Here is a 24904-nt window from a genome sequence, read left to right as displayed (position 1 = left end):
TTGGTATATTAGGGGGGGGGGGGGTACATATACGTATGTTAATACGATCGTAAAACGTTGACATCACAGACTGAATATACGAGATAGAATTTAAAAATGTTGTACAAACTTTGAAGTTTATAATTGTTAGAATTTATCAAGTTACAAGACTAGTATTTAATGTGCCAATTATTATGTATTAAGAAATTATAATGACGCAGTACAAATAATTATTTTAATGCAAATGTTTTTCAAACGAAACAAATGAAAAAACTATTTTCAAAAAAGAATGCTTTATTGTTAGAAGCAGAACAAATACTCTATCGAGAGAACTAACTGAATGAATCTGAGAAAACAGTAAAACCATTTTTACACAGAGCATCTTTTTAATCTTTTAGTTATGGTATAAAATATCAAAAAAAGACGTACCAAATGATCGTATAAAAGGAAACTGAGATTTAATTTCTAAATCAAATGCAATGCGTTATAGGAGTAGGAAGTCAAGTGCAATGCTAAATCGCAGAATTATTGTAAAAACTTTGCATATATACTAAATGTATATGTATATATGATTGTTTTAAAAATATCGTATATATTTTATGGGGACCACTGCAATAACTATATTTGTGGTAATTATATATTTTTATAAATAGTCTAACAAATATAATGGAACGAAATAGATATAAGAACACGTCTATTGACTTCGGTGGTATTGAAAGCTCACGTTCCGTGCGAAATACCGCTAAAAATTAGCCGTATCGTCGCGATTTGTAAAGATTTAGCTTGAAGAACGGTGTCGAGAGACATTTCCACAGAGTGCAAGTGTCGAGTATATATTTTCTCGCGCCAAAGTCGTTAAATTTGTGCGTGCGTGCCTACATTCCCGCCATTATCGCAGTGGTTCATTCTTAAACCGAGCTACCGCACTCCCCTCTCCAGTGAGACTATGGACTCGTCCAATGTTATGATCCTTCATCATAATCAATTTTCGCTTTCTCGAGCGAGGTTGTGAGCCATTTTACTCCCAAACGACTAACAAAAATCGCGATTATTTTTCGTTTCCTGAAAGAAATCAAAATATATCAATATACGAATACTGTAAGTGATTTTGTCGCGCATTGTTTGGGTTCGGCCATTTTGGAGTGGGGAAGGTTAGGGAGAAAACACGCGACCATTTCTGTCAATCGTGCCGTGCTTACCGCAGGCTATGCATATCCGACCGATCGTTCGTCAAATAATCAGTCGAAGAAAATCATTATCCTGTATAAAAACAATAATTGTGTATATAAGCGAAGCAGAAAATTCCTTCGTAAGCACCCTTTGTCGGCCATGTGCATGAGTGCATCGTTTAAAGTGTCCTCGCGAGCCATACTGTTCGGCCAATAAGAAAAGGTTACTGGAGTCACGTGACGACGGTCGACCAATCGTCGCATAGGGATTTGAAATCGTGCGTGGTCTTTGTTCACGAGACTGCCGTGTCAACGTTACTTCAGTTCCGTAAAGGGGGCCTTGTGTCCGTGTCCGTTTATGCATGGTCGCTGCCAAAAATCCGCGTTAACTCCCTCGTAAATATATGTGTGAAAGTGGTGCTTCGCCGCGAGGACGACGTGCTTCAAGGATCGTCGAACACACGGTAAGTGTTGTTATGCATTTATCACGTGCCCTTCGTGAGAATCTCGATGAGAAATTCTGAAAAAATATTTTGTACGCTTAGCCGGCCCGCCGTGGCCGAAACAGGACTCGTAAGTGTCAAGGTATACGCGGGGAAGGGAGGGGGGCGGTCGCGACGCTCTGAACGGTAATTTTTTGTTTTTCGTTCTACGCGTTTATCGTGTACTACACGCATCTACATTTATGTTCGTCTGTTTATTTACGAGGGTACGATGCGTCCGGCCGGGTGAATCTGACAGACCGGTTTGATAATTTTTTATTCACTTCAGTACGTTGTCAGTATACTTTGATATCTTATTTTTCGGATACGACAATCCAATGATTCGTGATTCGTACGTTTACCGCGCTATGTCGGTTCAACGACGTAGGCGGCCACGACATGCATCACCATGGCGATTATTTGTTGATCATACGCGAAAATAAACAATCGGTCTGCTATAGAGGCAACCGTGTGTCCAATCGAACTGAATGAGTGATTCATCGCGAGTGGAATATGGACCCCGTCGTACGTAACTTTCGGCGGGAAGACAGTGCATTTACCGGGGAAACCTTACCCGATGTAATATGTATTTCCGGTGGCGAGAGCTATTGTTTTGCCGCGCGATGTAGTGCTCCTGTTTGCACGACGGAATCGCCGTTCGATTCCATGGCGCGTCTGTGAATGATAGAAAATGGCTATCACGTAGTATTCCAATATTAATGAATTCTCGTCGAAAGTTACAAAATTTATATTTTTCTTTTACTAACGTGTACTTGATAATTGCTATACGTTTCGAAAATTAGAAAAAAAATTTCATTGAACGCAAACTTTCACAAATTGTCAATTTTCGGCAAACAACTGTCGATTTTCGGTTATATTCCGAATCAAAATTACACAATATTTTACCTCATTAAACGATACTTTCGTTTTTCTCGCATGTTGCATAATATCGTCAATTTGTTTAATTTTAAGTTAAGACAGATTATTGTTAAAATAACGTTTATATAGAATAATAGTAATTTTCTATCAATAAATTTTTCTTCAACATATAAAGAGATGCTAATGTTGAAAAACAATTGATTAAAAATGAGAACTCTAATAAAGTGTAAACTTGTTACATTTGACTCTTGAATTTTACCTAAAATTACCCTAGACGAGCCCACTGCAGGTAATCGATAGTAGGGGAATGGAGAATAATTAAAGGAGCCCATTTTCGACGGGGATTAGGATCTACGGAAACCGTACTATCGGTTCTCAGCGAGGGACGACATCATTGTGGAATTATAATCGATTTCATTGTAGTTTTCGTGCGGACGGTACGTAACGGTGCATTGTTTGATCGAGGATTTATCGGTATTTCGCCGACTCATCTCAAAAAGACGTTTTTCGAAAATGTTGCGAATAACGAGCAACAGGGAGGGCCCCTCGAGCACTTTCAAGCCTCACCGCCATGAAAGCTATTGACCGTGGGAACTTTCTGGGAACTCTACCCCTCGCCATATGCCCACCGCAGGAAACATCCTACAGGCTCGACCGAAATCAGAGCCAGGCAAATTTTATTTCAAATAATGTAACTAACGTTTCTGTCTTTCCAGAGAGTAAAACATTTTTATTATTTTTCATTAATTATTATTAATGGAAAATTAATAATTGTCTTGAACATTACATTGTCCTTGCACTTGATTAAAAATATCGATAGTCTTATTCAACGATATAAAAAATATTGTAATTTGATTGGTTACGATTGGTAGATATAAAATTATTACCCGAAACGAAGTAATGTCATTGTATTTTAGTAGAGAACTAACTGCAAAGTAAAACAACACGTTACGTGAAAAGTGGCCGGTTCAAATCTGAAATGTACCTTGTCGCCATATTCGTGCGTTCACGATTATTTGTCGCTCGGTACAGGACCGTCTGTCCCGCGTTGCCGGATGCTTTTTGTTCGTTTAGTACTTTTTTTTTTACACCACTGGTAAAGAAAAGTCGCTTCTTGATGTGAATCGATGCCGTGCTCGACTACTGGCCCTTCTGCGGTCGTTTTCTTTCTTTGCTTCTTAATTTTGAATGCCGTGCCTTGGGAAGGCATAATAACTGTATAATTTGGACTTATCCTCATTTTTGTATTCGATATAAAAAGATAGATTTCTTATTTTATCGTGGGAAATGAACAATTAGAAATTATTTTTCATGTTTTAATTTCAAATAAAATCTGTATCCGTACGGTGTATCGTTCGCTCGACTGTAACTACGTATTAACATTGTAATTAAAAAGTCTCAGCTTTTAAACGTTCCTCGTTTGTTTGTGTTTGTCGAAGAATGGTTCGACCTGAACGTTTAATTCACACAATTGTTTTATAACGAATGCCAGGAGAGTGTCTCTCTCGAACGAGTTAGAAAGTCGCTTTGAAAGATGTGGAAAGATAGCTGTAAAAAAGTTCGTAAATTACGCTTTCATGCGATGCTTACAGTTCGCTCTCGCGGCGTGCACGATCAGCGTGATTAAAATTTAGTTGCGTAAAGGTTCTTTGTAAACACCTCCCTACCAATCAACGGACATTATTTCGAAAGAAAAATTGGATTTGGAACAATTACCTTTCCTTCTCAAAGCGTAATCTTCTAAAAAAAAACATTTTCTGGGGACGATTGCGTTTTTTTATTAAACTTTGACAGTGTACAGTGACAGAGTTTAAATTTAACGATTGCTCCCGTCAAATTTTCTTCCGCGATATTTCTAGTTAAAAGAAAATTTCGTTCAATGCTCGATCATGCAATTGAAAATAAAAATAATAAGAATTCCTAAATAATTTTTAAATAAAAACAAGAAGGTTACACTGCGTTAATTTTAATTTACAATTTCGGCGTCAGAGACTTTGATTAACGTAATATATTATTAAGTGCACGTACTTATCAAGAGCAAAGATTTATTTGTCGAAACGCGTTTCCAAGTCTCGAGCTGTTTTACAGCGTCAAGCGGCGGTGCACGCAATTATCGTTCCCGATTCCTGTTTTAATTTTCAACTGGCTGTTCCACTATCGCAGTCGAATCTAATCGAGATCGAGGATCGATCTTGCTTTCCGTATCGGTTCCACGGTAATGTTCGAACACGCAACAACTTGTAGCTCGTAGAAACGGCAGAGAAACGCGCTTTGTAGAACGTAGATTGCGTGCCATTCGGTACAACACGCAAAATTTTTCAAGAAAACGAATCGGTTCCCTCGATGAAAGCAAAATGGCGCGAATTAGAGGGCTGCAAAATTCAATCGGGACTCCAGAACTTTATTTCATATTACGATTTTTCCTCATTTTTTTTCGAGCACAACGAAAATGTTTTTGTAGCGATATTATTTTATCTAAAGTACCGTTGAAATATTTTGTTTTTAATGTATTTAAAAAAAAAACCCAACTTTCGGATTGATCTATTTTTTGGACATTTAATTAACGGGAATGATATGGTAGAGGAAATTAGGTTAGCGGAATTTTGTATGTTTCGCGACGATTCGCGAAATTTATTACTGGCATATGACTACATGTCGAAAGGTTGCCCGCGTTGTCTTTCTCCCGCCGATATGCAATGTCGTGTGAACTATCGACGGAAAATTTAAATTACCAGTCCGCGACGACATCTGTTTTCAATTAGCGTCGGTAACACAATTTATACGGGGACAACGATCCACGAAGTCCTCGTGGCGAGAAAATAAGTCAGTCATCTTAATCGACGCGTTCGTAAATGCAAATTAGATCGCTGCGAAGAAACTGTACTCACTGATCATCCATGCCTTACATTTCAAGTTAATCGGGACTACAAAGTGTTTCGTTTCGTTACGAGACACGAACAGATGATACAGTCTTTGTAAATCTATCGACCCGATAATGCGAAAAAATTCTCTCGCGAAACGTTTAGAATCTAGAGAATTTTGCGAGAGAATTCTTAATATCGATTATTTCGAATCCGGAACATCGGATGGCATTAAATATAGCGGAAAATGTGAGTTACCGCGATAGCAATAAATGCTCGATTGGTAATTGCTTACGATTCGACAACTGACAGGCCTGAAAATCTTATCAGGAAGGAAGCCTAGCTCGGGTGAATTTTCAACAAACGGTCTTGTGGCAGGCAAGAACCGAGCCTCGCCGCTACCACCACTAATGCGCCGAAGTCGGGGCTGCGCGCGCGCGCACGTGTGTGTGTGTGTGTGTGTGTGTGTGTGTGTGTGTATACGGTGCGACAGGGTGCAGGCAGAACGTTCGTCGCTCTCGTAGCAAACACTGGTCGACCGGCGGCGGGGATATCAGATCGATACTCGGCGAAAAGCGCGGGTAGGAGAGGCGCAGCTATACGTATCTACGGTTGGTCCATCGCAAGATCCAGACTGCCGGTTCTATGCACTCGTGGCTACGCCCCTCCTCTATTTAATGCCGACGAAATTCGTACAATTTACTTCGTTAATCTCGCCGTTATTTATCTCACGCTTAACGGTGAAAAACAGAACGAGTCTTTCCCCGTCGATGTTCCCTTTTTTTTCTAGACGAATTCGGTAAAGAGCACGAGAGAATATTGGTTGTGCTTCTCGCAATAAGGGGAGAGGGGATTGCGCAAGAGTGGGGGGACTACAGCTTTGGAACTGCACGCTGATTCAGCTCTCGTATTACGCCGTAGAAAATTAATATTAATCATTATATGGTTGAAAACAAACAATTGGAAAGTTTTGTCAAAATCAAATTTTCTCAGTCGTTGATTTATTTAACGTTAGGTCTACGGACACTCGTCAAATTTACGGGCTAAAGGACACCGTGTACTTTTTTTTTTAAACGATTAATTAAATTTAAAAATAATTATGTATTAACAGACTTAATGCCCGTTAATTAAATCCGTCGCTCAATGCAAGTATTGTTACTTCGTTTTTCTTGCGTTCTTCGATTCAAGTTCAAAGTTATCTATAATAATATTTCTTCCTCGACGTGAATATGGTTCAGCTAATTTCATGGTTACAAATCGCCCCAAAAGTGTGAAAAATCGGGTTTCGTCTTTACCCAATTATGACGGGAAAAACCATTTATAATATATCCTTTGTTCCAGCGAACCACGGTGTGTTGATACCGGTATTCGACGAAAGATATTTTCGTAGAATTACGACTTTTACCTCTTATCCACTTTCCGACTGCTTTTACATTTGTTACCAGAGAAATAATCTCACGAGAAAATCCCGTTCGTTGAAATTAACTATGAACGTAACTCACTCGTCAATTCGACGAGTATCTGAACAAATAGATTCAGAGTTTAGAAATTACAGAGCTGGAAAAGAAATATATTGGGTCGTTTTTTTTTGGTAAAAATGGAACACAATTCTTTTAGAGCGTATAAACATTTTATTAAATTACATATATTCTCCATTTTGGAAAACAAAATTACTTTCCGAACAACCCAATATTTACATTCGTATCGTTCCATTTGTAATAGTCGGTGTAAATTGGAAAAAAATAATAGTAATAGTCTTTGTAATTTTGCTCGTGAATCGATCCACTGTAAATCGAGATGAGAAAAGAATCCATAAGCGTGTGTGCTTCGTCTCTTCGCATTTAGAGTTTCGGTATCGGTGTGCTGTTTAGCCGAGAGGAAAAAGGAACCAACTGTGTGTACTCCATCCTTTCGGTTGTACAGCGTGAAAATTGTATCAGGGAACATATGGTTAGATCGGTACAGTCGACTCGTTGTGGCTCTCTCGAATACTTTCACATTGCTGGATATCGTGTGTAGGTACACACACACGTGTGTTATTCTCTGGTATTTATTTAACAGCCATGAGAACGAAGGAAGTCACCGGAAACGAACGCTTCTTGCTTGCCTCGTATCGTTCGAAATCCTCACTCGACTCTTCTTTTCTTTTCGTTCGTTCGAACCACGTTACGACGTTACGAATCTCCGAGTGTTTTCCATCGGTTCGTCTCTTTTTATTTAAAACACTGGAACAATAGATTTTAAAACAGTACCGAGGCTGCGGGTACTCGTGTCTACTTCGTGGTAAAGCCTCTCTCTAACGATGCGCGCTCAAGGCCCGTATACGTACCGTTGCGACGAACTTAGCTTAGTTGATTTTTTTTAAAGGGTGTCGAACCAATTCGAAAACCAATGGTTAATTATTCGATAGATTTGTACGGCTCGAGCAGCACTCTCGAGTCACCGAAAGCTTTGAGAATTATTACTTTGGGCGGTATTCTCGTCACGCGCGTCACGCCTCGACCCGGGTACAAAAGAATTCGACTGTTCGGGGAAAGGGAAAAATTCCAGTGGTAATTTCAAGGGCCAGAAATTTTGATACCTGCCTCTCCGGGACGCTTTTGTGAACCGTCTCGTTAGAGTAACCAAACGCAACCTTTCGTTCGGTGTGTCGAAAATGGTACCGGGAAAGGTTAGTACCGTTCGTGCCGTTAGTACCGTTCGTACCATTAGTACCACCGAGAAGGATGAAAATACGACCAGCGAACACATTGTTGCTGCTCGTGCACAATACTGTTCGCACATTAGGCGCTGTTCGCGTTCACGTGGCCTTGTTTAAAACTTTTTATCTCTTACGTAACGAATAGAGAGTTCGAAGAAAAGAGCATCACTTTCTCAAGCGCCTCTCTCTGTCGTAACACAGGACCGTTGCTGACGAATTTAGCTGACGTTAGAAGCAAACATTTTTTTGCACGATGGCGGCCTGGTTTACTTTACGTTTGTTATTCTTTGTCGTTTTCCTACAGAATTTTCCAAACACTTTTTCTTCAATATTCGAACATCGCACTCGCTTTTTCCGAGTCTAGAATTGTCTTTGAAACGATAGAATCGTTTAGGGAGATACTTTGGAACAATTTTAATTGGTTACGGTAATTTCTGAAATATTACCAATCGAAGATACTCGAATTCGTTGGGAATTTGCGAAATGTTAACTCGAATCGATAATTTAATATCACTCCTCGAAATACTTTTAAAATATTCAGTGTTTCAAGTTCCTTTTTCTGTTTTTTCTTCTTAACGTTGCCAGTCTGGTTAGGATATTTGAAAAGTATTCAAAGTTTCAAGTTCCTTCTATTTTTATTTTTCTCTAATGTTGCCAGTCCGGTCGGGATATTTGAAAAATATATCCAGCTTTTAAAACTCGAGCTGAATATCGCGCACGAGGTCGTTGTTTCACGTACATCAATTCCAGTTTCTTTTAATTCAGAAATTAGGTCACGCTTACGTGGCCAGAGTATTTGTCGCTTTACCCTGTGTTCCGTCGACAAAGTAATTTTCCAAGCTTTGCCGCCGATGGAACTTTCTCGTGAGCGGCAATTAGAACAACGTGTAGGCCGACGGAGGGATCCCAAAGGCAAACGAGTATTATCAGTTCGTAGAAACAATGCGATTCTTTCATTGAATCCATTCGCCGTAGGGTGCACCTAGATGTATTCAATTATTGCCCGTAGAATACTATTAACCCGCGAGCACGCGTGCTATTCCACATTGTTCGTTTGGTCCCGCAATAAAATCTTGCATGCAAATGTTGCGCTCCATGACCGTTACAAAAGCACCGGATAAGAATGGATGCGGTTGAGCCACGCATACACCGAGCGTAAAAATATCGTTGCATCGCTACAGATGCGCGCAACGTGTGTGCGTATGCAACTACCTTGCGCATCGCGAGGATAGGAACGATTGCCATACTCACGGACATAACTCGCGCATCTGTGACGGTGGAGCGATATTTTTGCGCGCAGTCTGTAAATACGAGTCGTGTTTACGCATACACTGGATCGAAAAAGTATTCGTACATTATGTTACGAGGAAATTTCCCTAACCTTACGAGTCCGATTTTAGTGAAAGTTTGGATGCATGTAATTTATACCGGGCTATGTGTAACATAATTCTTCTACTGACAAAAAGACACGAAAATTTAACGTTCTTTTATCGTTTTGGTGCAATTTTTTTAAGGGACTTTACGGTCGATGGAACGATAAAGATCGAACAGGTTTTGTAAGAAAATTTTTGTTGCATCTCGCGGTATTGCGAAGTTACGAAGAGAACGAAAGTCGTTGCAAGCTCTCCCGATCGTCCGAATAGTGCCACTTTCTCTTCCATTTTTCAAACGGAACTTCGTAATAGAGCAAAACTTTTCGCGCGAGAAATGTTCTATCATTATGTCACAAAACAATCCGAAGAAAAAGTTGCATCGAGGAAATAAGAAGACGTTGATACTTTCGAGACTTGATTTCACCTTCTTAAAGAAATTTCTTCTGGACAAAAGAATTTCTCTATATATGCACTATTATACTCTACGTGCACACAAACTTTCATTAAAATCAGTCTTACAAGTAAGACAAATTTCCATATGAACAAAAATTTCCTTATAATTCCCTATGATATGTACAAATGTGCATTGTTTGTTCGTAATTTGATCTATTACCGGAGCTCGACGAGTCGAATTACGTTGTCGAATACTAAACGACATTTAATCTTCGTTAAAATTATGAAAATTTTAAGCTCTTCCCGTAACCTTCTAACTTGCTGCACTCTGTTGCACTCGAGAGCGAGTAACATTATTATTCCAACTCTAGATGGTCAATTAAGATGATCGATTATTAACGATACTTTTGGCGACATATTCCGTGACTATTACGAGAATAATGAAATTATCCAGTCTGCAAACAAATAATGAATACATTGGTAGGTCTGAGATTAATTTATAGAAATTATCGGGGTACGATTGTTCGTTTCTTTATTTAATTTCTAGTCGTATGTATCGATATAACTGTCAGAAAATAAGGTACCGTGGTTCTTTCTACTAGCGATCGATCCGTAACAAAGTTACTAATAGATAAGTATCACGAGGATTCGTGAAATTGATGATAACGAGAATTTTCATCGAATGTTTCGCAGATCTATTTGCATACAACGATCGAGGAGAACTATAACATTGTCGAGGCTCTTGACGAGTCCAAGTTTACAAACATTATCGGCGGAAGTGTATTATCCCGTTGAGGAAGTTAGCCAGCGAGTACACCGTGGCCATGGGAAAAGATCCGCCGTGAGATGTCTTGTGTTTTCACGACCGTGAAACCGTCGTTCGACGTATGCATGTTTTACGCGGTGCTTGTGTGTACACCGAAAGGTTGAGTTATTCTCGTGGAACATTAACAGGCCCGTGACCGTAACGCTCCCTCCGACGTTCTCCATAGAAGCACCGGGCAAAATCTTTAAACGTCTCGTAGAAAATCCTGAACCGGAAAAACGAAACATTCGACAACAAGCGGCTATGCAAATGGGACGAAATAAAAATCGTTTACACCAGTGTTTCTATTTTTTTTTTTTCGTATCAAAATTGATAACCGGAGTTTCAAGACTCCGCGGCGTGTCTTTCAATCTTCAATGTTTTCGAAAACGTAGGGAAAAAAAATGACTTCAGACGTATCTTCGATGAATTTTCCCGCGCGGAGTCGTATCGCGAGTCGAAGAAGATAATTAGGTGAACGTTTGCGTTGTAACTTACCGGCGCCACGATAACAACGGGTTCGAATGGCAGAGTTGTTGGAGAAAAAGATCATTGACGCTAGAACTAGCAACAGTGAACGTATTACTGTTTGTATCAGACTACGTATCTCCAATGTTGGACGAAGAAAGGGTAAATTAATTCACGAGCACCATCAGTTGTCTATTGTAATAATTGTTCGCGAATATTGTAGGTAAAGACATCGTTAATAATCGAGTAACTTTAAAAAGAAATTTGAAACGAGTCAAATTGACCTCTTTGGTAGTTCTAGTATTAAAGTTGCACACTCATAAGAGTATCAATTTTCAAAGTTTCTGTTGCTCACTGTTGTATATACAAGTATCTTCGAAATTAAATGGGGAAAGGGCAAATTAATTCACGAATACCATTAGTTGTCTATTTTGATAATTGTTCGCGAATATTGTAGGCAAAGACATCGTTAATAATCGAGTAACTTTAAAAAAAAGTTTAAAACGAGTCAAATTGACTCCTTTGGTGGTTTTAGTGCAAATAAACCGTCAAGGAACACAGGATATCGAGACACGAGAGAGCTCGAGTAATTGACCCGGTGTTAAAAATTCGTAGCTACCTGCCAGGCAAGACTTCCGCCGTCCGACACGCTTGGACTCTTTTCTTACCTGCGCGTAATGGTAATTTCGAGAACAAAGGGACAGCCGGGCTTACACCTGTACCTGAAAATACCGCAAAAACTCGAACCGTCTTGGGGTCCCTTTGAACGAATATATTCCTTCCAGATGGAAATTTTCACTTTCCTCGGCTTTGGACTTCGATCGGCTCCCTCGATTGTTCTCAAGGTAAAGGGTACAGTTTCGGGATCTCCCCTATTGTTAGGGGAGATAATGCGACGAATATTTAAAAACGTCCCTTCTAATTACAGTGGGTGATCAAATTACTGTGGACACTAAAATTGTTATTTATTTGAAATTTGATGAAGAATTTGGGATTGAAAATGGCCTTGAAACGATACTTTTGTTTTCGTTTTTTCTTTTTAATTTAGTAGTTCTAGTGTTAGAGTTGCATACGTATAAAAATATCAATTTGAAAAATTTCTGTTGCTCACCACTGGTACACATACGTATCTTCGAAGTTGGATAGAGAAAGGGCAAATTATTTCGCGAATACCATTAGTTGTTTACTTTGATAATTGTCCACGAATATTGAAGGCAGAAACACGGTCGATAATCGAGTAACTTTAGAAAGAAGTTTCAAACAAGTCGAATTGACCCCTTTGGTAGTTCTAGTGTTAAGGTCGAATTTTCGTCAACGATAGGGGAAAAGAATGGACGAGAGGGTTGCGAGACCCTCTGTAAGAAAATCCAGCTGCGGAGTTCGACGACACGTAATGAAATTGACTGCTCTCGGCAGCTGCCTGTCGTGGAGTAATGCCTGCTAAGGATAAAAACATGCCGAAACGTTGTTTCACATTGCAAATTTATGGACAGCGTTAATGAGCGATCGACGGTGCAGACAGTGCGCAATAAATTTGTAAGAAACGAAATCAACGTAACATTCTGTTTATTCGATAGCACAACCGAAGAGTCATTCGAGAACAAACAGGAGGTCGATAATACAAATCTATAGGGTGGATAATGAAATTGATAAATCGATAAAGTCGGATAATGAAACTGATAAAGGGATTATGGTACAGGTTCGATGAATTGTATAGACAAAATTTATTATTTCAGAGTGGAAAAGCTAGAGTAAAGTAGCGATAGGGTTCGAGTAGGTAGGTAGAACTAGGAGGAAGTGTCTAAATATAGCGAAGCATAGAAGAATAAACAAAGTGGGTTTAAGTGATTGTAGCGGTAAATTTGTTCGATGGTAAAATTGTTATTTTTCTTTCTACTTTTATTCATTTATTTCTTTCTTTTTTTTTCCTTTTGAAAGCGCTCTGTAAAACCGAGAAGCAAATTTCATAAATTTAATAATCTTGTGTGTACGATCAACACTCGATGGTGTTTACGCTACGTAACGTTGTAGAACAACCGGATAAGCCGAAGATCGATTGTACAAAGGTAAACAGTAGTAAGGAGTCGGTTAATGGACGAGAGAGATGAATGATAACGTGTAGGTTTGAGGGACGCTTACAATTCAGAGCCACTGATAGAATAAACTACGGAACCAACTACTAGAGATCAATAGTATAAACGGGAACGGTGGGTAAACGCTCGATATAAAGTAGACAATAATCAACGATGGCAAACGTAAACGGTCGAAGGATATATAATGATGCCGGAGTCCCGACTGCGAATTGTCGAATCGTAAAATTATTCGTGCGCCACAAATTGCCTTGCTATACGCTACCCACACCGAGAGCCGTTGCATCGTAAATTAGCGCATCACGCTATTCACGCATTGCCACGGCATGAAACATCTGTAACTGTTTCTGTACGAGTTGATCGTTCGTTTTGCCGCTTTAAAGAGGAAAACGGTAGTCTCGTTGCCCGTTAAATCTAACGTTGGTTACTTTTCGGTCGTCCTACTCTACGAGAACTTTCAAGTTGTCATTAGGGTCGTCGATAATAACTTCGGGAAACGCGAAAAGCGTAATTCTTTTGATAATTCTAGGCTCATTGTTAGACGTAACGTTGATCACTTTTCCAAGTTGTCATTAGGGTCGTAAATTATAACTTTGAGAAAACTGAAAAGTGAAATTTGAATTCTTTCCAAAACGGTAGACTCATTGTTGAATGTAACGTTGATTACTTTTCGGTCGTTCTTCTTTACGAGAACTTCCAAGTCGTCGTTAGGGTCGTCGATAATAATTTCGAGAAACGCGAAAAGCGTAATTCTTTGAATTCTTTTGACAATTGTAGGCTCATTGTTGAACGTAACGTTGATTACTTTTCGGTCGTTCTTCTTTACGAGAACTTCCAAGTCGTCGTTAGGGTCATCGATAATAACTTTGAGAAAACTGAAAAGTGAAATTCATATTTTCTATTGTAGTTTGGTTCGTTAAAGAATCGACTTTGAACGAAGAAACGAGGAAGCGCCGTAAGTCGTCTTCTTTTCGCTAAAAGAAAAAGAGAAAGATCTCTAGTTGCTCATCTAGGTCATTGAAACGCTCAAACTTATCGTACACCTTTGTGTTATAAAGTACGAGTTTTGCGTGGTTCTGGTTCTAGCGGACTGACGAGTGTTTTAGAAACAGAATGGTTAACCGTAACCGTATCCGTAACCGTGTCACCGATGTGTCCCAGTGAGTCTAGAGCTCGTAGATCGTCGTTATCGAACTGCTCGACAAAAGTCCATTTATTAGACGAACACGATTCACATTCGACTCACTTCATAAGCCCTCTTCTGCGCGATTGAAACCGGTTCTCCGGCAGCGATCACAAAGAAACCCGGCGCTTTACGCGCACGCAAAGCCTACACTCGATTGGCCGACTTTGCGTTCCCTCGGTTTTTATAAAATCGTTTTCCACTCTTTGTTCAACTTGTCGATTCATCCTCTTTGCTGGTCCACTTAAAGAGCACCATTTTCTTCTTCGTTCCTGCTCTTAATAGTTACGTTGCTTGTAAATATTTGCAAATACAAATTCTTAGAGCTTTCTCGTGTATAATATTCTACGGAGCACCGTTCTTAAAGATCGTCATTTTCTTCTTCGATTCTGCTCTTGATAGTTGCGTCGCTTGTAAATATTTGCAAATACGAATTCACAGAGCTTTCACGTGTACAATATTCCACAGAGACAGAAAACAATCGCGAAGATAGCAGAAAATTCGTACAAGATACAAAGATACAAATTCAATCGATCGATGTAAAATTTCTACGACTAGCAACGTTAAAGTTTAAAGGGACCGCTCGTTTCGAAGAACAAAGATATCGTTGGAATTCGATCAGAGGTTGAACAAGTTTCGTCAACTTGTTTCGAGAGCCAGTGTTGGCGAAGAAAAATGGTTTCACAAGGTGGAAGTCGAGACGGGAGGAGTAACCTTTTCGAAAAGATTCCCTTGAAAACAGTTTCCTTGGTAATACGAGAAACTCGACGAGCAAATATTAGTCTTGACGCGGATTCAAACAGTCCGAACGCACCTTCTTTAGGGCTCGAACATACTTCTTGCCTTCCTCACCGTGAAAAATAGTCAAAGCTACGTTCGCCCCAGTCGCACGAAAGGGAAATATTTCACGGTGTGTTTACTGCAACGTAATGCAACAAATAATTTGCGGATGTACGGCACCGATTTAAATTATCTCAAATAGCGTACCACGATGGATACTCGGAAAACGAGTCGAGAAAAGTTAATGAATTTTAATAATAGAAATTTCCTGCCAATTCTCGTGCACGAAGTTTTTGCGCAAACATAGTTTGTTGCTCCCTTCGGTCGTAGTATTCATTTATTCCTGTGTACGATTTTAACGAATTGTTTCGAATTTTTTTATCCTCGGTATTGATTCGGTTTCTTCTTTCGAACAATTTTTCTTTCAACTTTGTTTCGATTTCGTGGAATCTTCGTTGGACTTTTTTTTTTAAATAAAATTCCGATAGATGGGTACGTAAAAGTTATCGGCGAGCTTTATATTTTATAACGTCATTTTATCGTGTTTTCGTATTACTCCGCGACAGAAGTTTATTACAATTTGCTCTTTACCGTTTAATGACCCGTGAACGTTGAAATTGCTGGAGCGTGACCGATTTTTGCCCGAAAATTCTACATTTGTTCATTGTCTCTCGATTGCTCGGAAATGCATTTCATTTTACTCGATGATTTATCGGTGTTCCATATACATTAAAATTATCCGAATAGGTTTACTACCTAATTCCAACGTGTGTCTACTATCATACAATATGTATCTAAACAAGTACAACTGTAACTTTTAAACTTACACCCATATTAAATATTAACGTAAACATTTCTGCTTATAATTCTCTCGGTGAAATACCCCAAGTTAATTTTACAAAGAAACAAAAAATATAGGAAAATAAAAATTTTATTCGAAGATTTATCCATGTACCGCGTACATTCGAATTACAAATCGTAGTTTATTTCGCTACGAGAATTCATTCTGCGTTAACATCGAATTCCCTGGGACATTATTTCTTTCTCTTTCGATCGTCGCGATGTTTTCGTAGATTTTCTTCTTCGATTTCGCCAGTGTGCAATTGAGACGTTAATCTCTAAAATGATTGAAAGAAAGCGATCTCCTTCTTCGGGGAAGACAACCATTCTCTTATTTTTCTAACCGTTGTACTTTCAAGCTAGTCTCACCTTGTTTATCAGTTGCATCGTCTTGACGCAGACCGTTTCGTCAGGTGTTCTCCAAGCACACAGCTGCACCCGTGGCCAACGCACACAGTTACGAAAGCCTCGGTGAAAGGGAAATCTCGTCGATTGTTGTAACGCGGAGGAGTTATCGTGCTCGGTTTGGCTTTTATAGCGTTGTAACGTCGTTCAGTGTCGCTGCCGCTCTTTTAACCCTTTAACTGGCGAACGCTGCACATTCACGCCCTAGTGGGACTATTATCTTCCTTCTAAAAGTGTAAATATATGCACCCCTACCTTTGCAATTACTTGCATATTACTCGTTCTACACAAGGAAATAGGTCTTCGGTTCGAGATTTCTTTTTTTTCCCATTTTAAACGATTCACGTGTCTCCATTCCAACCGATAACATTCAAATGTTATTTATAGTATCGTAATTGGGGCCGATAGGTTGATGCACGATACAGATGCTGCAACACTTTTGCATCTGGACTGGTTAACGACAAAAACGATCAAGCCACTTCGAGGAATGTATGAGTATATCGTCACGATTAGACGGATCGCCAGTTAAGAATTATTATTAATAGTTAATATTTCAAGAATTATTATTAATCGTTGATATTTCAAATATTATTATTAATCGTTGATATTTTACGAATTATTATTAATCTTGCATATTTTTCATTGATATCCCCTGGTGAATGTAAGACTTAGCATTCGTTATCCTTACGGAGCACTCGGTTTTGCTTATTTGTGGCCGACAACTTGAACTGAAATTATACACGGATACTACGCGATACCGATACCCGTTTGAAACAGAATTCCGTAGAATTAACGGTACCGCTATGAAAATATTTTACAGTAACGTGGTACAAAATGACTAGATCGTAGAAAGTAAACTGTTCGGTACGATTGGCCGAAGATCGAACAGGTTTCCCAGAAGTCGTCAAGTCCTCCTCGATCGGGCAAGATAAATTAACCCTGGATCAAAAACCTTGGGGATCATTCGACTAGGATGAAATAGAGGTAGCAACGAAGAGAGGGGCCCTTTTATGACCTGCGAAGGATTTCAGGTTGAATAGCTTCAGGGTCTTAGGATCGTCTGTCGCTCGAGGACCCTTCACGGAACTCGAGCTGAGGAGCCAACGAGGGAGGAAGGAAGATTATCCTGTTGCACGAACGAGATACAATTTTCGGCGACCCTCTGTCTTTCTTCTAAATGGCCACGCATAAACTACCTTCTCCAAATTTCATTCTAATCGAACTCATTCTCAGTATTACGTTCAATGCGTTTCATGGACAATTTTCTAATCGTTTAAAAACGTGTAGATTTGTATAAATGTAAGTTTTCCATTCGTTTAAAAACGTTTAGATTTGTACAAATGTAAGTTTTCCAATCGTTTAAAGACGAGTAGATTTGAATAAATGTAAATTCTCCAATCGTTTAAAAACGAGTAGTATATTTTACAAGACTATGCAGCTTGTGATGCACTTTCTCAGTCGAGTTGCATTTTCTCGTAGGATCTCACTGCACGAAATTATTACGAATCGTTTATTTAAATAGACACAACCGATCAAACGATTCTTTGAAAATTCGATTTAAAATTCTGCATTAATTGTTACTCTTTTCGTTTAACTTTGTGCGAATTCTTATATTGTGCGTTCCTTTCGAAAAATTCTGATCTTTACAATCGTTCAAATGTACAATTATATGTGCACACAAGGTACCAATACGTTTAGCGTTAAATTCCAAGGAAAATTATATTCCACGGTTATGTTTCAATGTTATTTTTTTTTTTTTTGATAATTTACGTACACACCGTCGTCTCGAGAACTTCCACGCGTTCGTTAAAATTACACATCGACACGGAACTGTGTTTCGTACACGAGCTAGAACGCAACGAAGATAAAAAAAAAAGGTAATTTTCGAAAAGAAATTCCGTCCTCGAATCGGGGCCACGTTTAATACAAAATTCATCGAACGCGGACGAAAAATTGCAACGAAGCTCCTCCGTGGTTTCTTTCCACGGTTTTCCAGATCACTTGGTCACCAGGTCGTAAGAGTTACGTGTTCGTGTTTCTTTTTAAATCGACCATCGTATATTTCCCCTTGACTTTGATATACGAATTTTCTACGTTAACCAACCGACAGCCAACGGTTAGCAGTCGCTCGTTTTCTGTGAGAACGACCGAGTGGAACGACCATTTGATACTCTGCGATATTATTACGGGTAAGCGGACATTCTTTTTCAAGGCTGTTTCTTCGTCGTATACCTCGGTCAAGTTTTCACCAAAGACATTGAGAAGCGGCCAGGGCCGTAATAAACGACGTCCCTGATACTCAATATCGTTGCAAATTCGACCCAGTTCACAGATTTGCCTCGAATCGTATTACCGATCGGTCTATATTACGTTCGATTGATCCGTGTGTGGGGTGCACGGAACGTATCGGTGAATCTCGTTGAACGTTAATAATATTCTCTTGGGTAAACAGAAAACGGAAGTGGCGAAAGCAAAGAGGCGAAGTAGGATCGGGGTGGATGGAAACTAAAATATTTAAGACGCACGAAGATCGTTGCACATGCGCACGTCCCGTTTCACCGTGTAATCGGTCTTTCACCCGTGAGACCTCGACGAATAACAACCTTGGGTCCTTGGCCGCTTTATTTTCGTCTGTTTTCGAGTCTGGCGTTACCTAAATCGTTGCACTCGTCTCGCGCTGCGCCCACGACGTCTGGTTGCATCGAAACGTCTGGTTTGTTTTTCCTTCCTGTCCCGTACCCGTGGCACTCTTCTGTTCCTCTTTCTCGCGTTAGAAGAATTTCCATTCAGAGATTAACTTATCCAACAAAGAGACACCGCAATTCCGTCGAAAGAGACGCGATACGGTTCTTAATTAACGCGACGATTCGGCCGTTGATTTATTTCTCGCGAATTTTGAAACTGTTTTCTTCTTTTCTTATCGATAACACACGCATACACATTTATATATGTATATGTATGTATATATATATTATAAATGTCGTTGTTTGTTGCTCGCTGCGAGGTCGACGACACATCGTCGACGTTGCTCTTCTTTTCTTTCAATTTCCTAATTTTCTTTCAATTTCTTAATTTTCTTCCATTTTCCCAATTTTCTTATTTTTTCCGTCGCGAGAAACCACACATCGACATTGTTTCTCTTCTCTTCCGATTTCTTAATTTTCTTATCTTTTCCATCGCGAGAATCGCCCATCGATCGCGCTTTGCGTAACACGTTAGGACGTAACCAAAAACCGTAACTATATACCTCCATCGCACCGTGTAGCCATTGCGATTATCAGTCCGTGAAAATTGCATTTCGTTGTGGCAATTGTAACAGTCTGTGAATCCGTCGATTCACGTAGCAACTTTCGATTCGCGAGTCTATTCACTCGGACGTTTGATCAATGATTTCGTTACCGTTTTACAACCGGCGACTTTCGAACATGGTCATTCAGCGAAGTTATCAACGATGACATCTCCAATGGGTAAATTTATCATTTTTTTTTCCCCCATGAAAATGTACCCCGAGTATTTCGAACAAAGACGGTACAGACAAGACGAGATGGTTACAAAGGTACGGTAGCAACGTAGTCGTGGCTACGATCGCGGTGAGCGTAGAGCAGCACCGATCATCCTCGAGCGGGATCGTGAAATGTGCGAAAATTTTGTTAGTCGTAGGGAAAAAGTCCGACGCGTTCACCGCGAATGCACCGAGCGGTGCATACACGATTGCATCTGACCGCAGATTCCACGGAACACTCGGCGTAAACGTGGCCTGTGCGCAGACCATTTGTAGCTGGAGCAGCGTTTACACGAAGTTACATGAACGTTGACTTCGGGACGTTGCTCGGGAGTTAACCGTTGCCTCCGAGAGAATACAATATCGCCGGGGGAACCTTCGGTCTCTTCCATTTTTACATATCGTAATATATCCGCGATTCGCGAAAGTTACGCAATCACGTTTTGCGTCACATGCTCGGAAGTAACTAACCGGAAAAAGGCGTGGGTGACGGAAAATGCGATCGAATAAAGTAGCTCGGTCCCCGCGGGCGGCTTCCATTACGCTTTTACGACTAAAAATATCGTTCAGTCACGTAGACTTGAATGCTTCGTGCGCATAAAGGCCATTCGACGATACGAGTTACGTCGAGCGGGGTCAGTTTTCTGTTTGTCTTTCTCTTTCCCCGCTGCAACCGATAATAATCCAACCGCCTGTTTCTTCCACTCCGGGCGAAGTATTTTTGGAGCGGTGTTTCGATTGAACGCAACACTTTGTAATAAATTTCAACGCGACGCTGGGATATGAAACACGATTGGTACGATCGTATGTTTCGAGAGAGAAATTCCAGAGATTTATACCGCGATGATACCTCGATCATTGTATTTAATAATACCAATTATCCGACACGATGGTTACAGTGTTTCGATTCACGTTCACTGGATTCAAGAAATTTATTTCACGATTATATTTTTATTATTCTATTCAATTAAAATACTAATTATTCGACACGCTGGTCACAGTGTTTCGATTCACGTTCGTTGTATTCAAAAAATTCATCCAATAATATTTCTATTATTTACGATAATATTTTCATTATCGTATTTAATAATAATACCAATTATCCAACACGCCGATTACAGTATTTCGATTTACGTTCGCTAGATTCGTGCGTTCGGAAAATTTCAAAATTTTCGATCCCGATTCGTAACGCAATGGATAGATAAATAATTGGAAATAAGGGGTGTCGAGAAACAGCGGGTAAGGAACCGTGCATCCGTCGTTAATCTCGGTTCTCCTCTCGTCTCTCTCTCTCTCTCTCTCTCTCTCTTTCTTCGCCAGCTGATAATTCGGTGGCCGTAGTAGTACGTTGTAGCGCATCCGGTGCGGTGCAACGTGTATGCATACGCGAGCTCGGGTTGAGTCCGTTCGGTAGGCCACGGTTGCTCGAGCCTCGTTCCTCGAGTCGTCAAACCACCAGAGACAGAAACACGCGAGCTAGAAAGAGTAACGGTGGGAGGGGAGGGAGACAAGGGATTCTTCGTGACAGAGAAATATCGAACGCTCGCAGGAGAGAGAGAGAGAGGGGGGGAGGGAGAGGGAGAGAGGGAAAGATAGAAAGCAACGGAGAATGGATACCTGGAGAGGACGAGGGAACGAGGAATCGCGAGGAGCGGAGAGAAATATCGAGGAGTTCGGAGAGTGGCTAAAGAACGAGAAAATAGGAGGGGAAGGGGAGATAATCCAGAGACTTCGAAGGAAGATTAAGAATCTCTGGAGAAAAAAAGGTCGAACGATACCCTTGATCGTTTGACTAAGGAACCAGCTGTAAGAGGAAACATCGAGAACTCTAATAATATAGCGCAGGTTTAAAGTTTCTTTTTCTTCGTTGGTAGTGTTTCGTAGAATAACGAGGGGAACACCGGAAACGCTAAAGCGTGCATAGATGGATACGAGGAAGGAACAAGGAATACAGTATCACAGAGACCTACATACCAGTATCTCCGTAACGAAAAAATAAATCCACGTAATATAAACATCGTACTGGGGGATTGAGAAACACGGAAAGAGTAATCGCTAACTTGGCAGAATTATTGCCGAGCGCTTCGAAGGGAATTAGAAAACCTGAACAGTGCATCAAACGTTCGAATAAACAGCGTGGAAAAAGCGAGAGATGGATAGATAGAGACAGAGATAGATAAATAGATATAGAAGGAGAGAGAGAGAGAGAGAGAGAGAGAGAGAGAGAGAGAGAGAGAGAGAGAGAGAGAGAGAGAGAGAGAGAGAGAGAGAGAGAGAGAGAGAGAGAGAGAGAGAGAGAGGGCTGACTACGTCAGTGGAGAATGGAAAAGGATCAAAGAGCGCAACACAAGAGTGGTTGGTTCCCTTCGGAACACAGAACCTCGAACGAGACAAGGATGGAACTGGGGATCGGAGAGAGAGACGTGTAGTGGAACGAGGGAGGGGAAGGGGCGACAAGGAGGGGGGGACAGATACTACGAGAGTCCACGCGGCTCCTATAGTAAATCGACTATAGTACTATGAGTCAGTCACACCCACAAGCCGGTTGTGGGTTCAAGACCCTCGTTACACGTCGTGCGCACTCTCTGTGTACACCAACACGCGGAGGTGTGTGGTGTGCACGCGCGCGAGGTCACGCGTACGGACACGGTCGAGAATCTATTGGCCTTGCCCACGAGAGATCGTGAGGATGATCCTTATATCCGATAAAATCGTCGAAATTCAACCGGACGGTTTTTCGTCGTGGATAAATATTAACCACGTTATCGAATGCGTGTACACATACGCGAGCTACACTTCCTCCCGTCTATTTGCCTCGTTTTTGGGGCTTTGCTTCGTACGCCAATGGTCACCTTCTGGTGATCGATGATGAATTTTTTTTTTTTTTTTTTTCTTTTTTTAGGGGAAGGGCGAGAATATTAATACTCGCGTTGAAAGGGCACCGTGCAGTAAACAGTACGTACATTACTTATTAACGAACGATATTGAATACTTTAACAATTACGTGGACCGATTTATTATTATTATTTTTATTCTTGTTATTTTTTATTATTTTTGTTATTATCGTTGTTATTGTTATTTTGTTGTTATTTTTATTGTTGCGCGTCATTAGGAAACCATGCATAAAGTATATCGTACGTATAAAGCGATATTGAACAAAATAATCCCTTCGTTTAAACATTATTTAATATTAAATAAAATCCTTCGTATTCGTTGTATTTCATTTCGACAGATTTCTCAGCGCTGATCGATACAAAAGCAATAAATTTTCAAAACAACAATGAGCCATCGATCAACGGTGTAATAAAATATAATTCCAATTACGTAATTTTTATAGGCGACCGATAACCAATGATTCTACCAATGGTGTACAATATTTTATTTAATCGATCATTTGTCCACTTTCGTCGATATTTTTGAACGCGTTCTCGCGAGCGTATTCTTCAATTCAGGTTCGACCAGTTTCTTTCTATTCGCTTCTACAGCTTTCGTGGACACTCTGATTGCATTAATTGCAAATTAATCAGTCGCAAACGGAGTCATTAATTACGGATAGATTGTTAATAACGCTTGACTTTCATAGCGGCGTTTTCATTAATTAATGTCGACCCGTGTTGTTTCGCGAGTATCTGAACGGTTGGTGCGATGAGGTGGAGGAGGAGAAGGGCGAGAGGCGGGAGGGGGATTACATCCATCCACTATTCTCAGTGATCCGAGTTGCAAACTGCAGTTTGCCCAGGCAGAATATTAAACTCGCTAGAGCGGGGACGGGCGTCCATGTGAAAATGATCGATGAACGAGAAACCGAGTTTTAATGAAACCGATATTTCGAGACTGTCTGGATAAAGCAATTTCCATGAACGGTGGAAATAAAACGTGACCGGTTTTGCTCGTCTTGCGAAACAGAGACACAAATTATAGAATTGTAACGCGTGTCGAAGAACATCGCTCGAACGAGTACTGCGTGAAATTTTTTTCACGGAAACTCCGTCCGACCGATTGCTCTACGAACTCGAAAACAAAATATTCCAAAGTGACGTTACTTTCAATTATCGTACCTCAAAGTAGCTCAATTCTCAGGTACGATAATTACGCTACACACGAACTCACTCGATTCGCAAGTACAATGATATCAGGTTGTTCGGAAAGAGTAATTTTTTTTTTTTTTTTTTTTTGTGAAAATAAAACACGATTTTTTCAAAGTGTATAAACATTTTATTAAATTATATATGCTCCATTCTGGAAAACGAAACGACTTTCCGAACAACACAATGATAACAGTACCATAAAATCGATAGTATTAAACAAGATAAATTTTAAAAGGACCATCCAGAGTCTAATATCTCACGTTTTGCAATTCGAAAAACTGGTTACCACTTCGAAGACCCCGGTAGGAAATTCTGGGAATAATTTTCGTTTCATTCCAGTCCACGAACTCGCGTCGAAGTCAAACTTTCGACGATTCTAACGAGAATCGAAAATCGCTCGAGTAGATGGTTACTGTTCAATGTTTCTTCTCGTCTGCATCTTTTCGTTTCGATCGGGTGAATCTTGGACAGGGAACGAAACGTTCTTCCTAAAAATCGGTCGTTTCGAGTAGATTGTCACCGTTCAATGTTTCCAAAGGTTTCTTCTCATCTGCATGTTTTCGTTTCAGTCAGGTGAATGTTGGATACGGAGAGCAGACACGGTACTGGGCTGGATCAGGGACCGACAAGGGACCCTTGGCTCACGATGGATTACTACCTTGGCACGGACAGTCTCTCGCTCCAGGAGATGCTCGATGTCGATATCAAATGCGAGATCGAAGGCGTTATCGGCGGGCACACGGAGCTGGGCTTTAATTTCACCGACATGTCCGGCCTAGAGATGGACGACGATCCCATTGGATGCCAGAACGATCTTAGTGGATGGTTTGGGTCCACCAGTTTGCTCAACGGCAACAGCAACAGCTCGAACAGGTGTTTATTTCGTTGCTTGAAACGTGAATGTCC

At 40.3% G+C, this 24904-nt stretch overlaps 1 protein-coding gene across 1 annotated transcript in view; it reads left to right on the top strand.

Moving 5' to 3' along the window:
- The first annotated feature begins 8 nt into the window (after nt 1-8).
- Nucleotides 9-24904, top strand: part of Jumu (Forkhead box protein N4 jumeau) — a 32467-nt gene continuing 7571 nt past the window's right edge. The window contains exons 1-2 of the mRNA XM_076324493.1: nt 9-1612; nt 24568-24871. Of these exons, the coding sequence (XP_076180608.1) occupies nt 24576-24871 (296 nt within the window). The 5' untranslated portion in view covers nt 9-1612; nt 24568-24575. The remainder of the gene's footprint in view (nt 1613-24567; nt 24872-24904) is intronic.

Source organism: Ptiloglossa arizonensis, chromosome 12 (assembly GCF_051014685.1).
Source record: "Ptiloglossa arizonensis isolate GNS036 chromosome 12, iyPtiAriz1_principal, whole genome shotgun sequence".
Lineage (NCBI taxonomy): Eukaryota > Metazoa > Arthropoda > Insecta > Hymenoptera > Colletidae > Ptiloglossa > Ptiloglossa arizonensis.
This window is presented reverse-complemented; position numbering and strand designations above follow the sequence as displayed.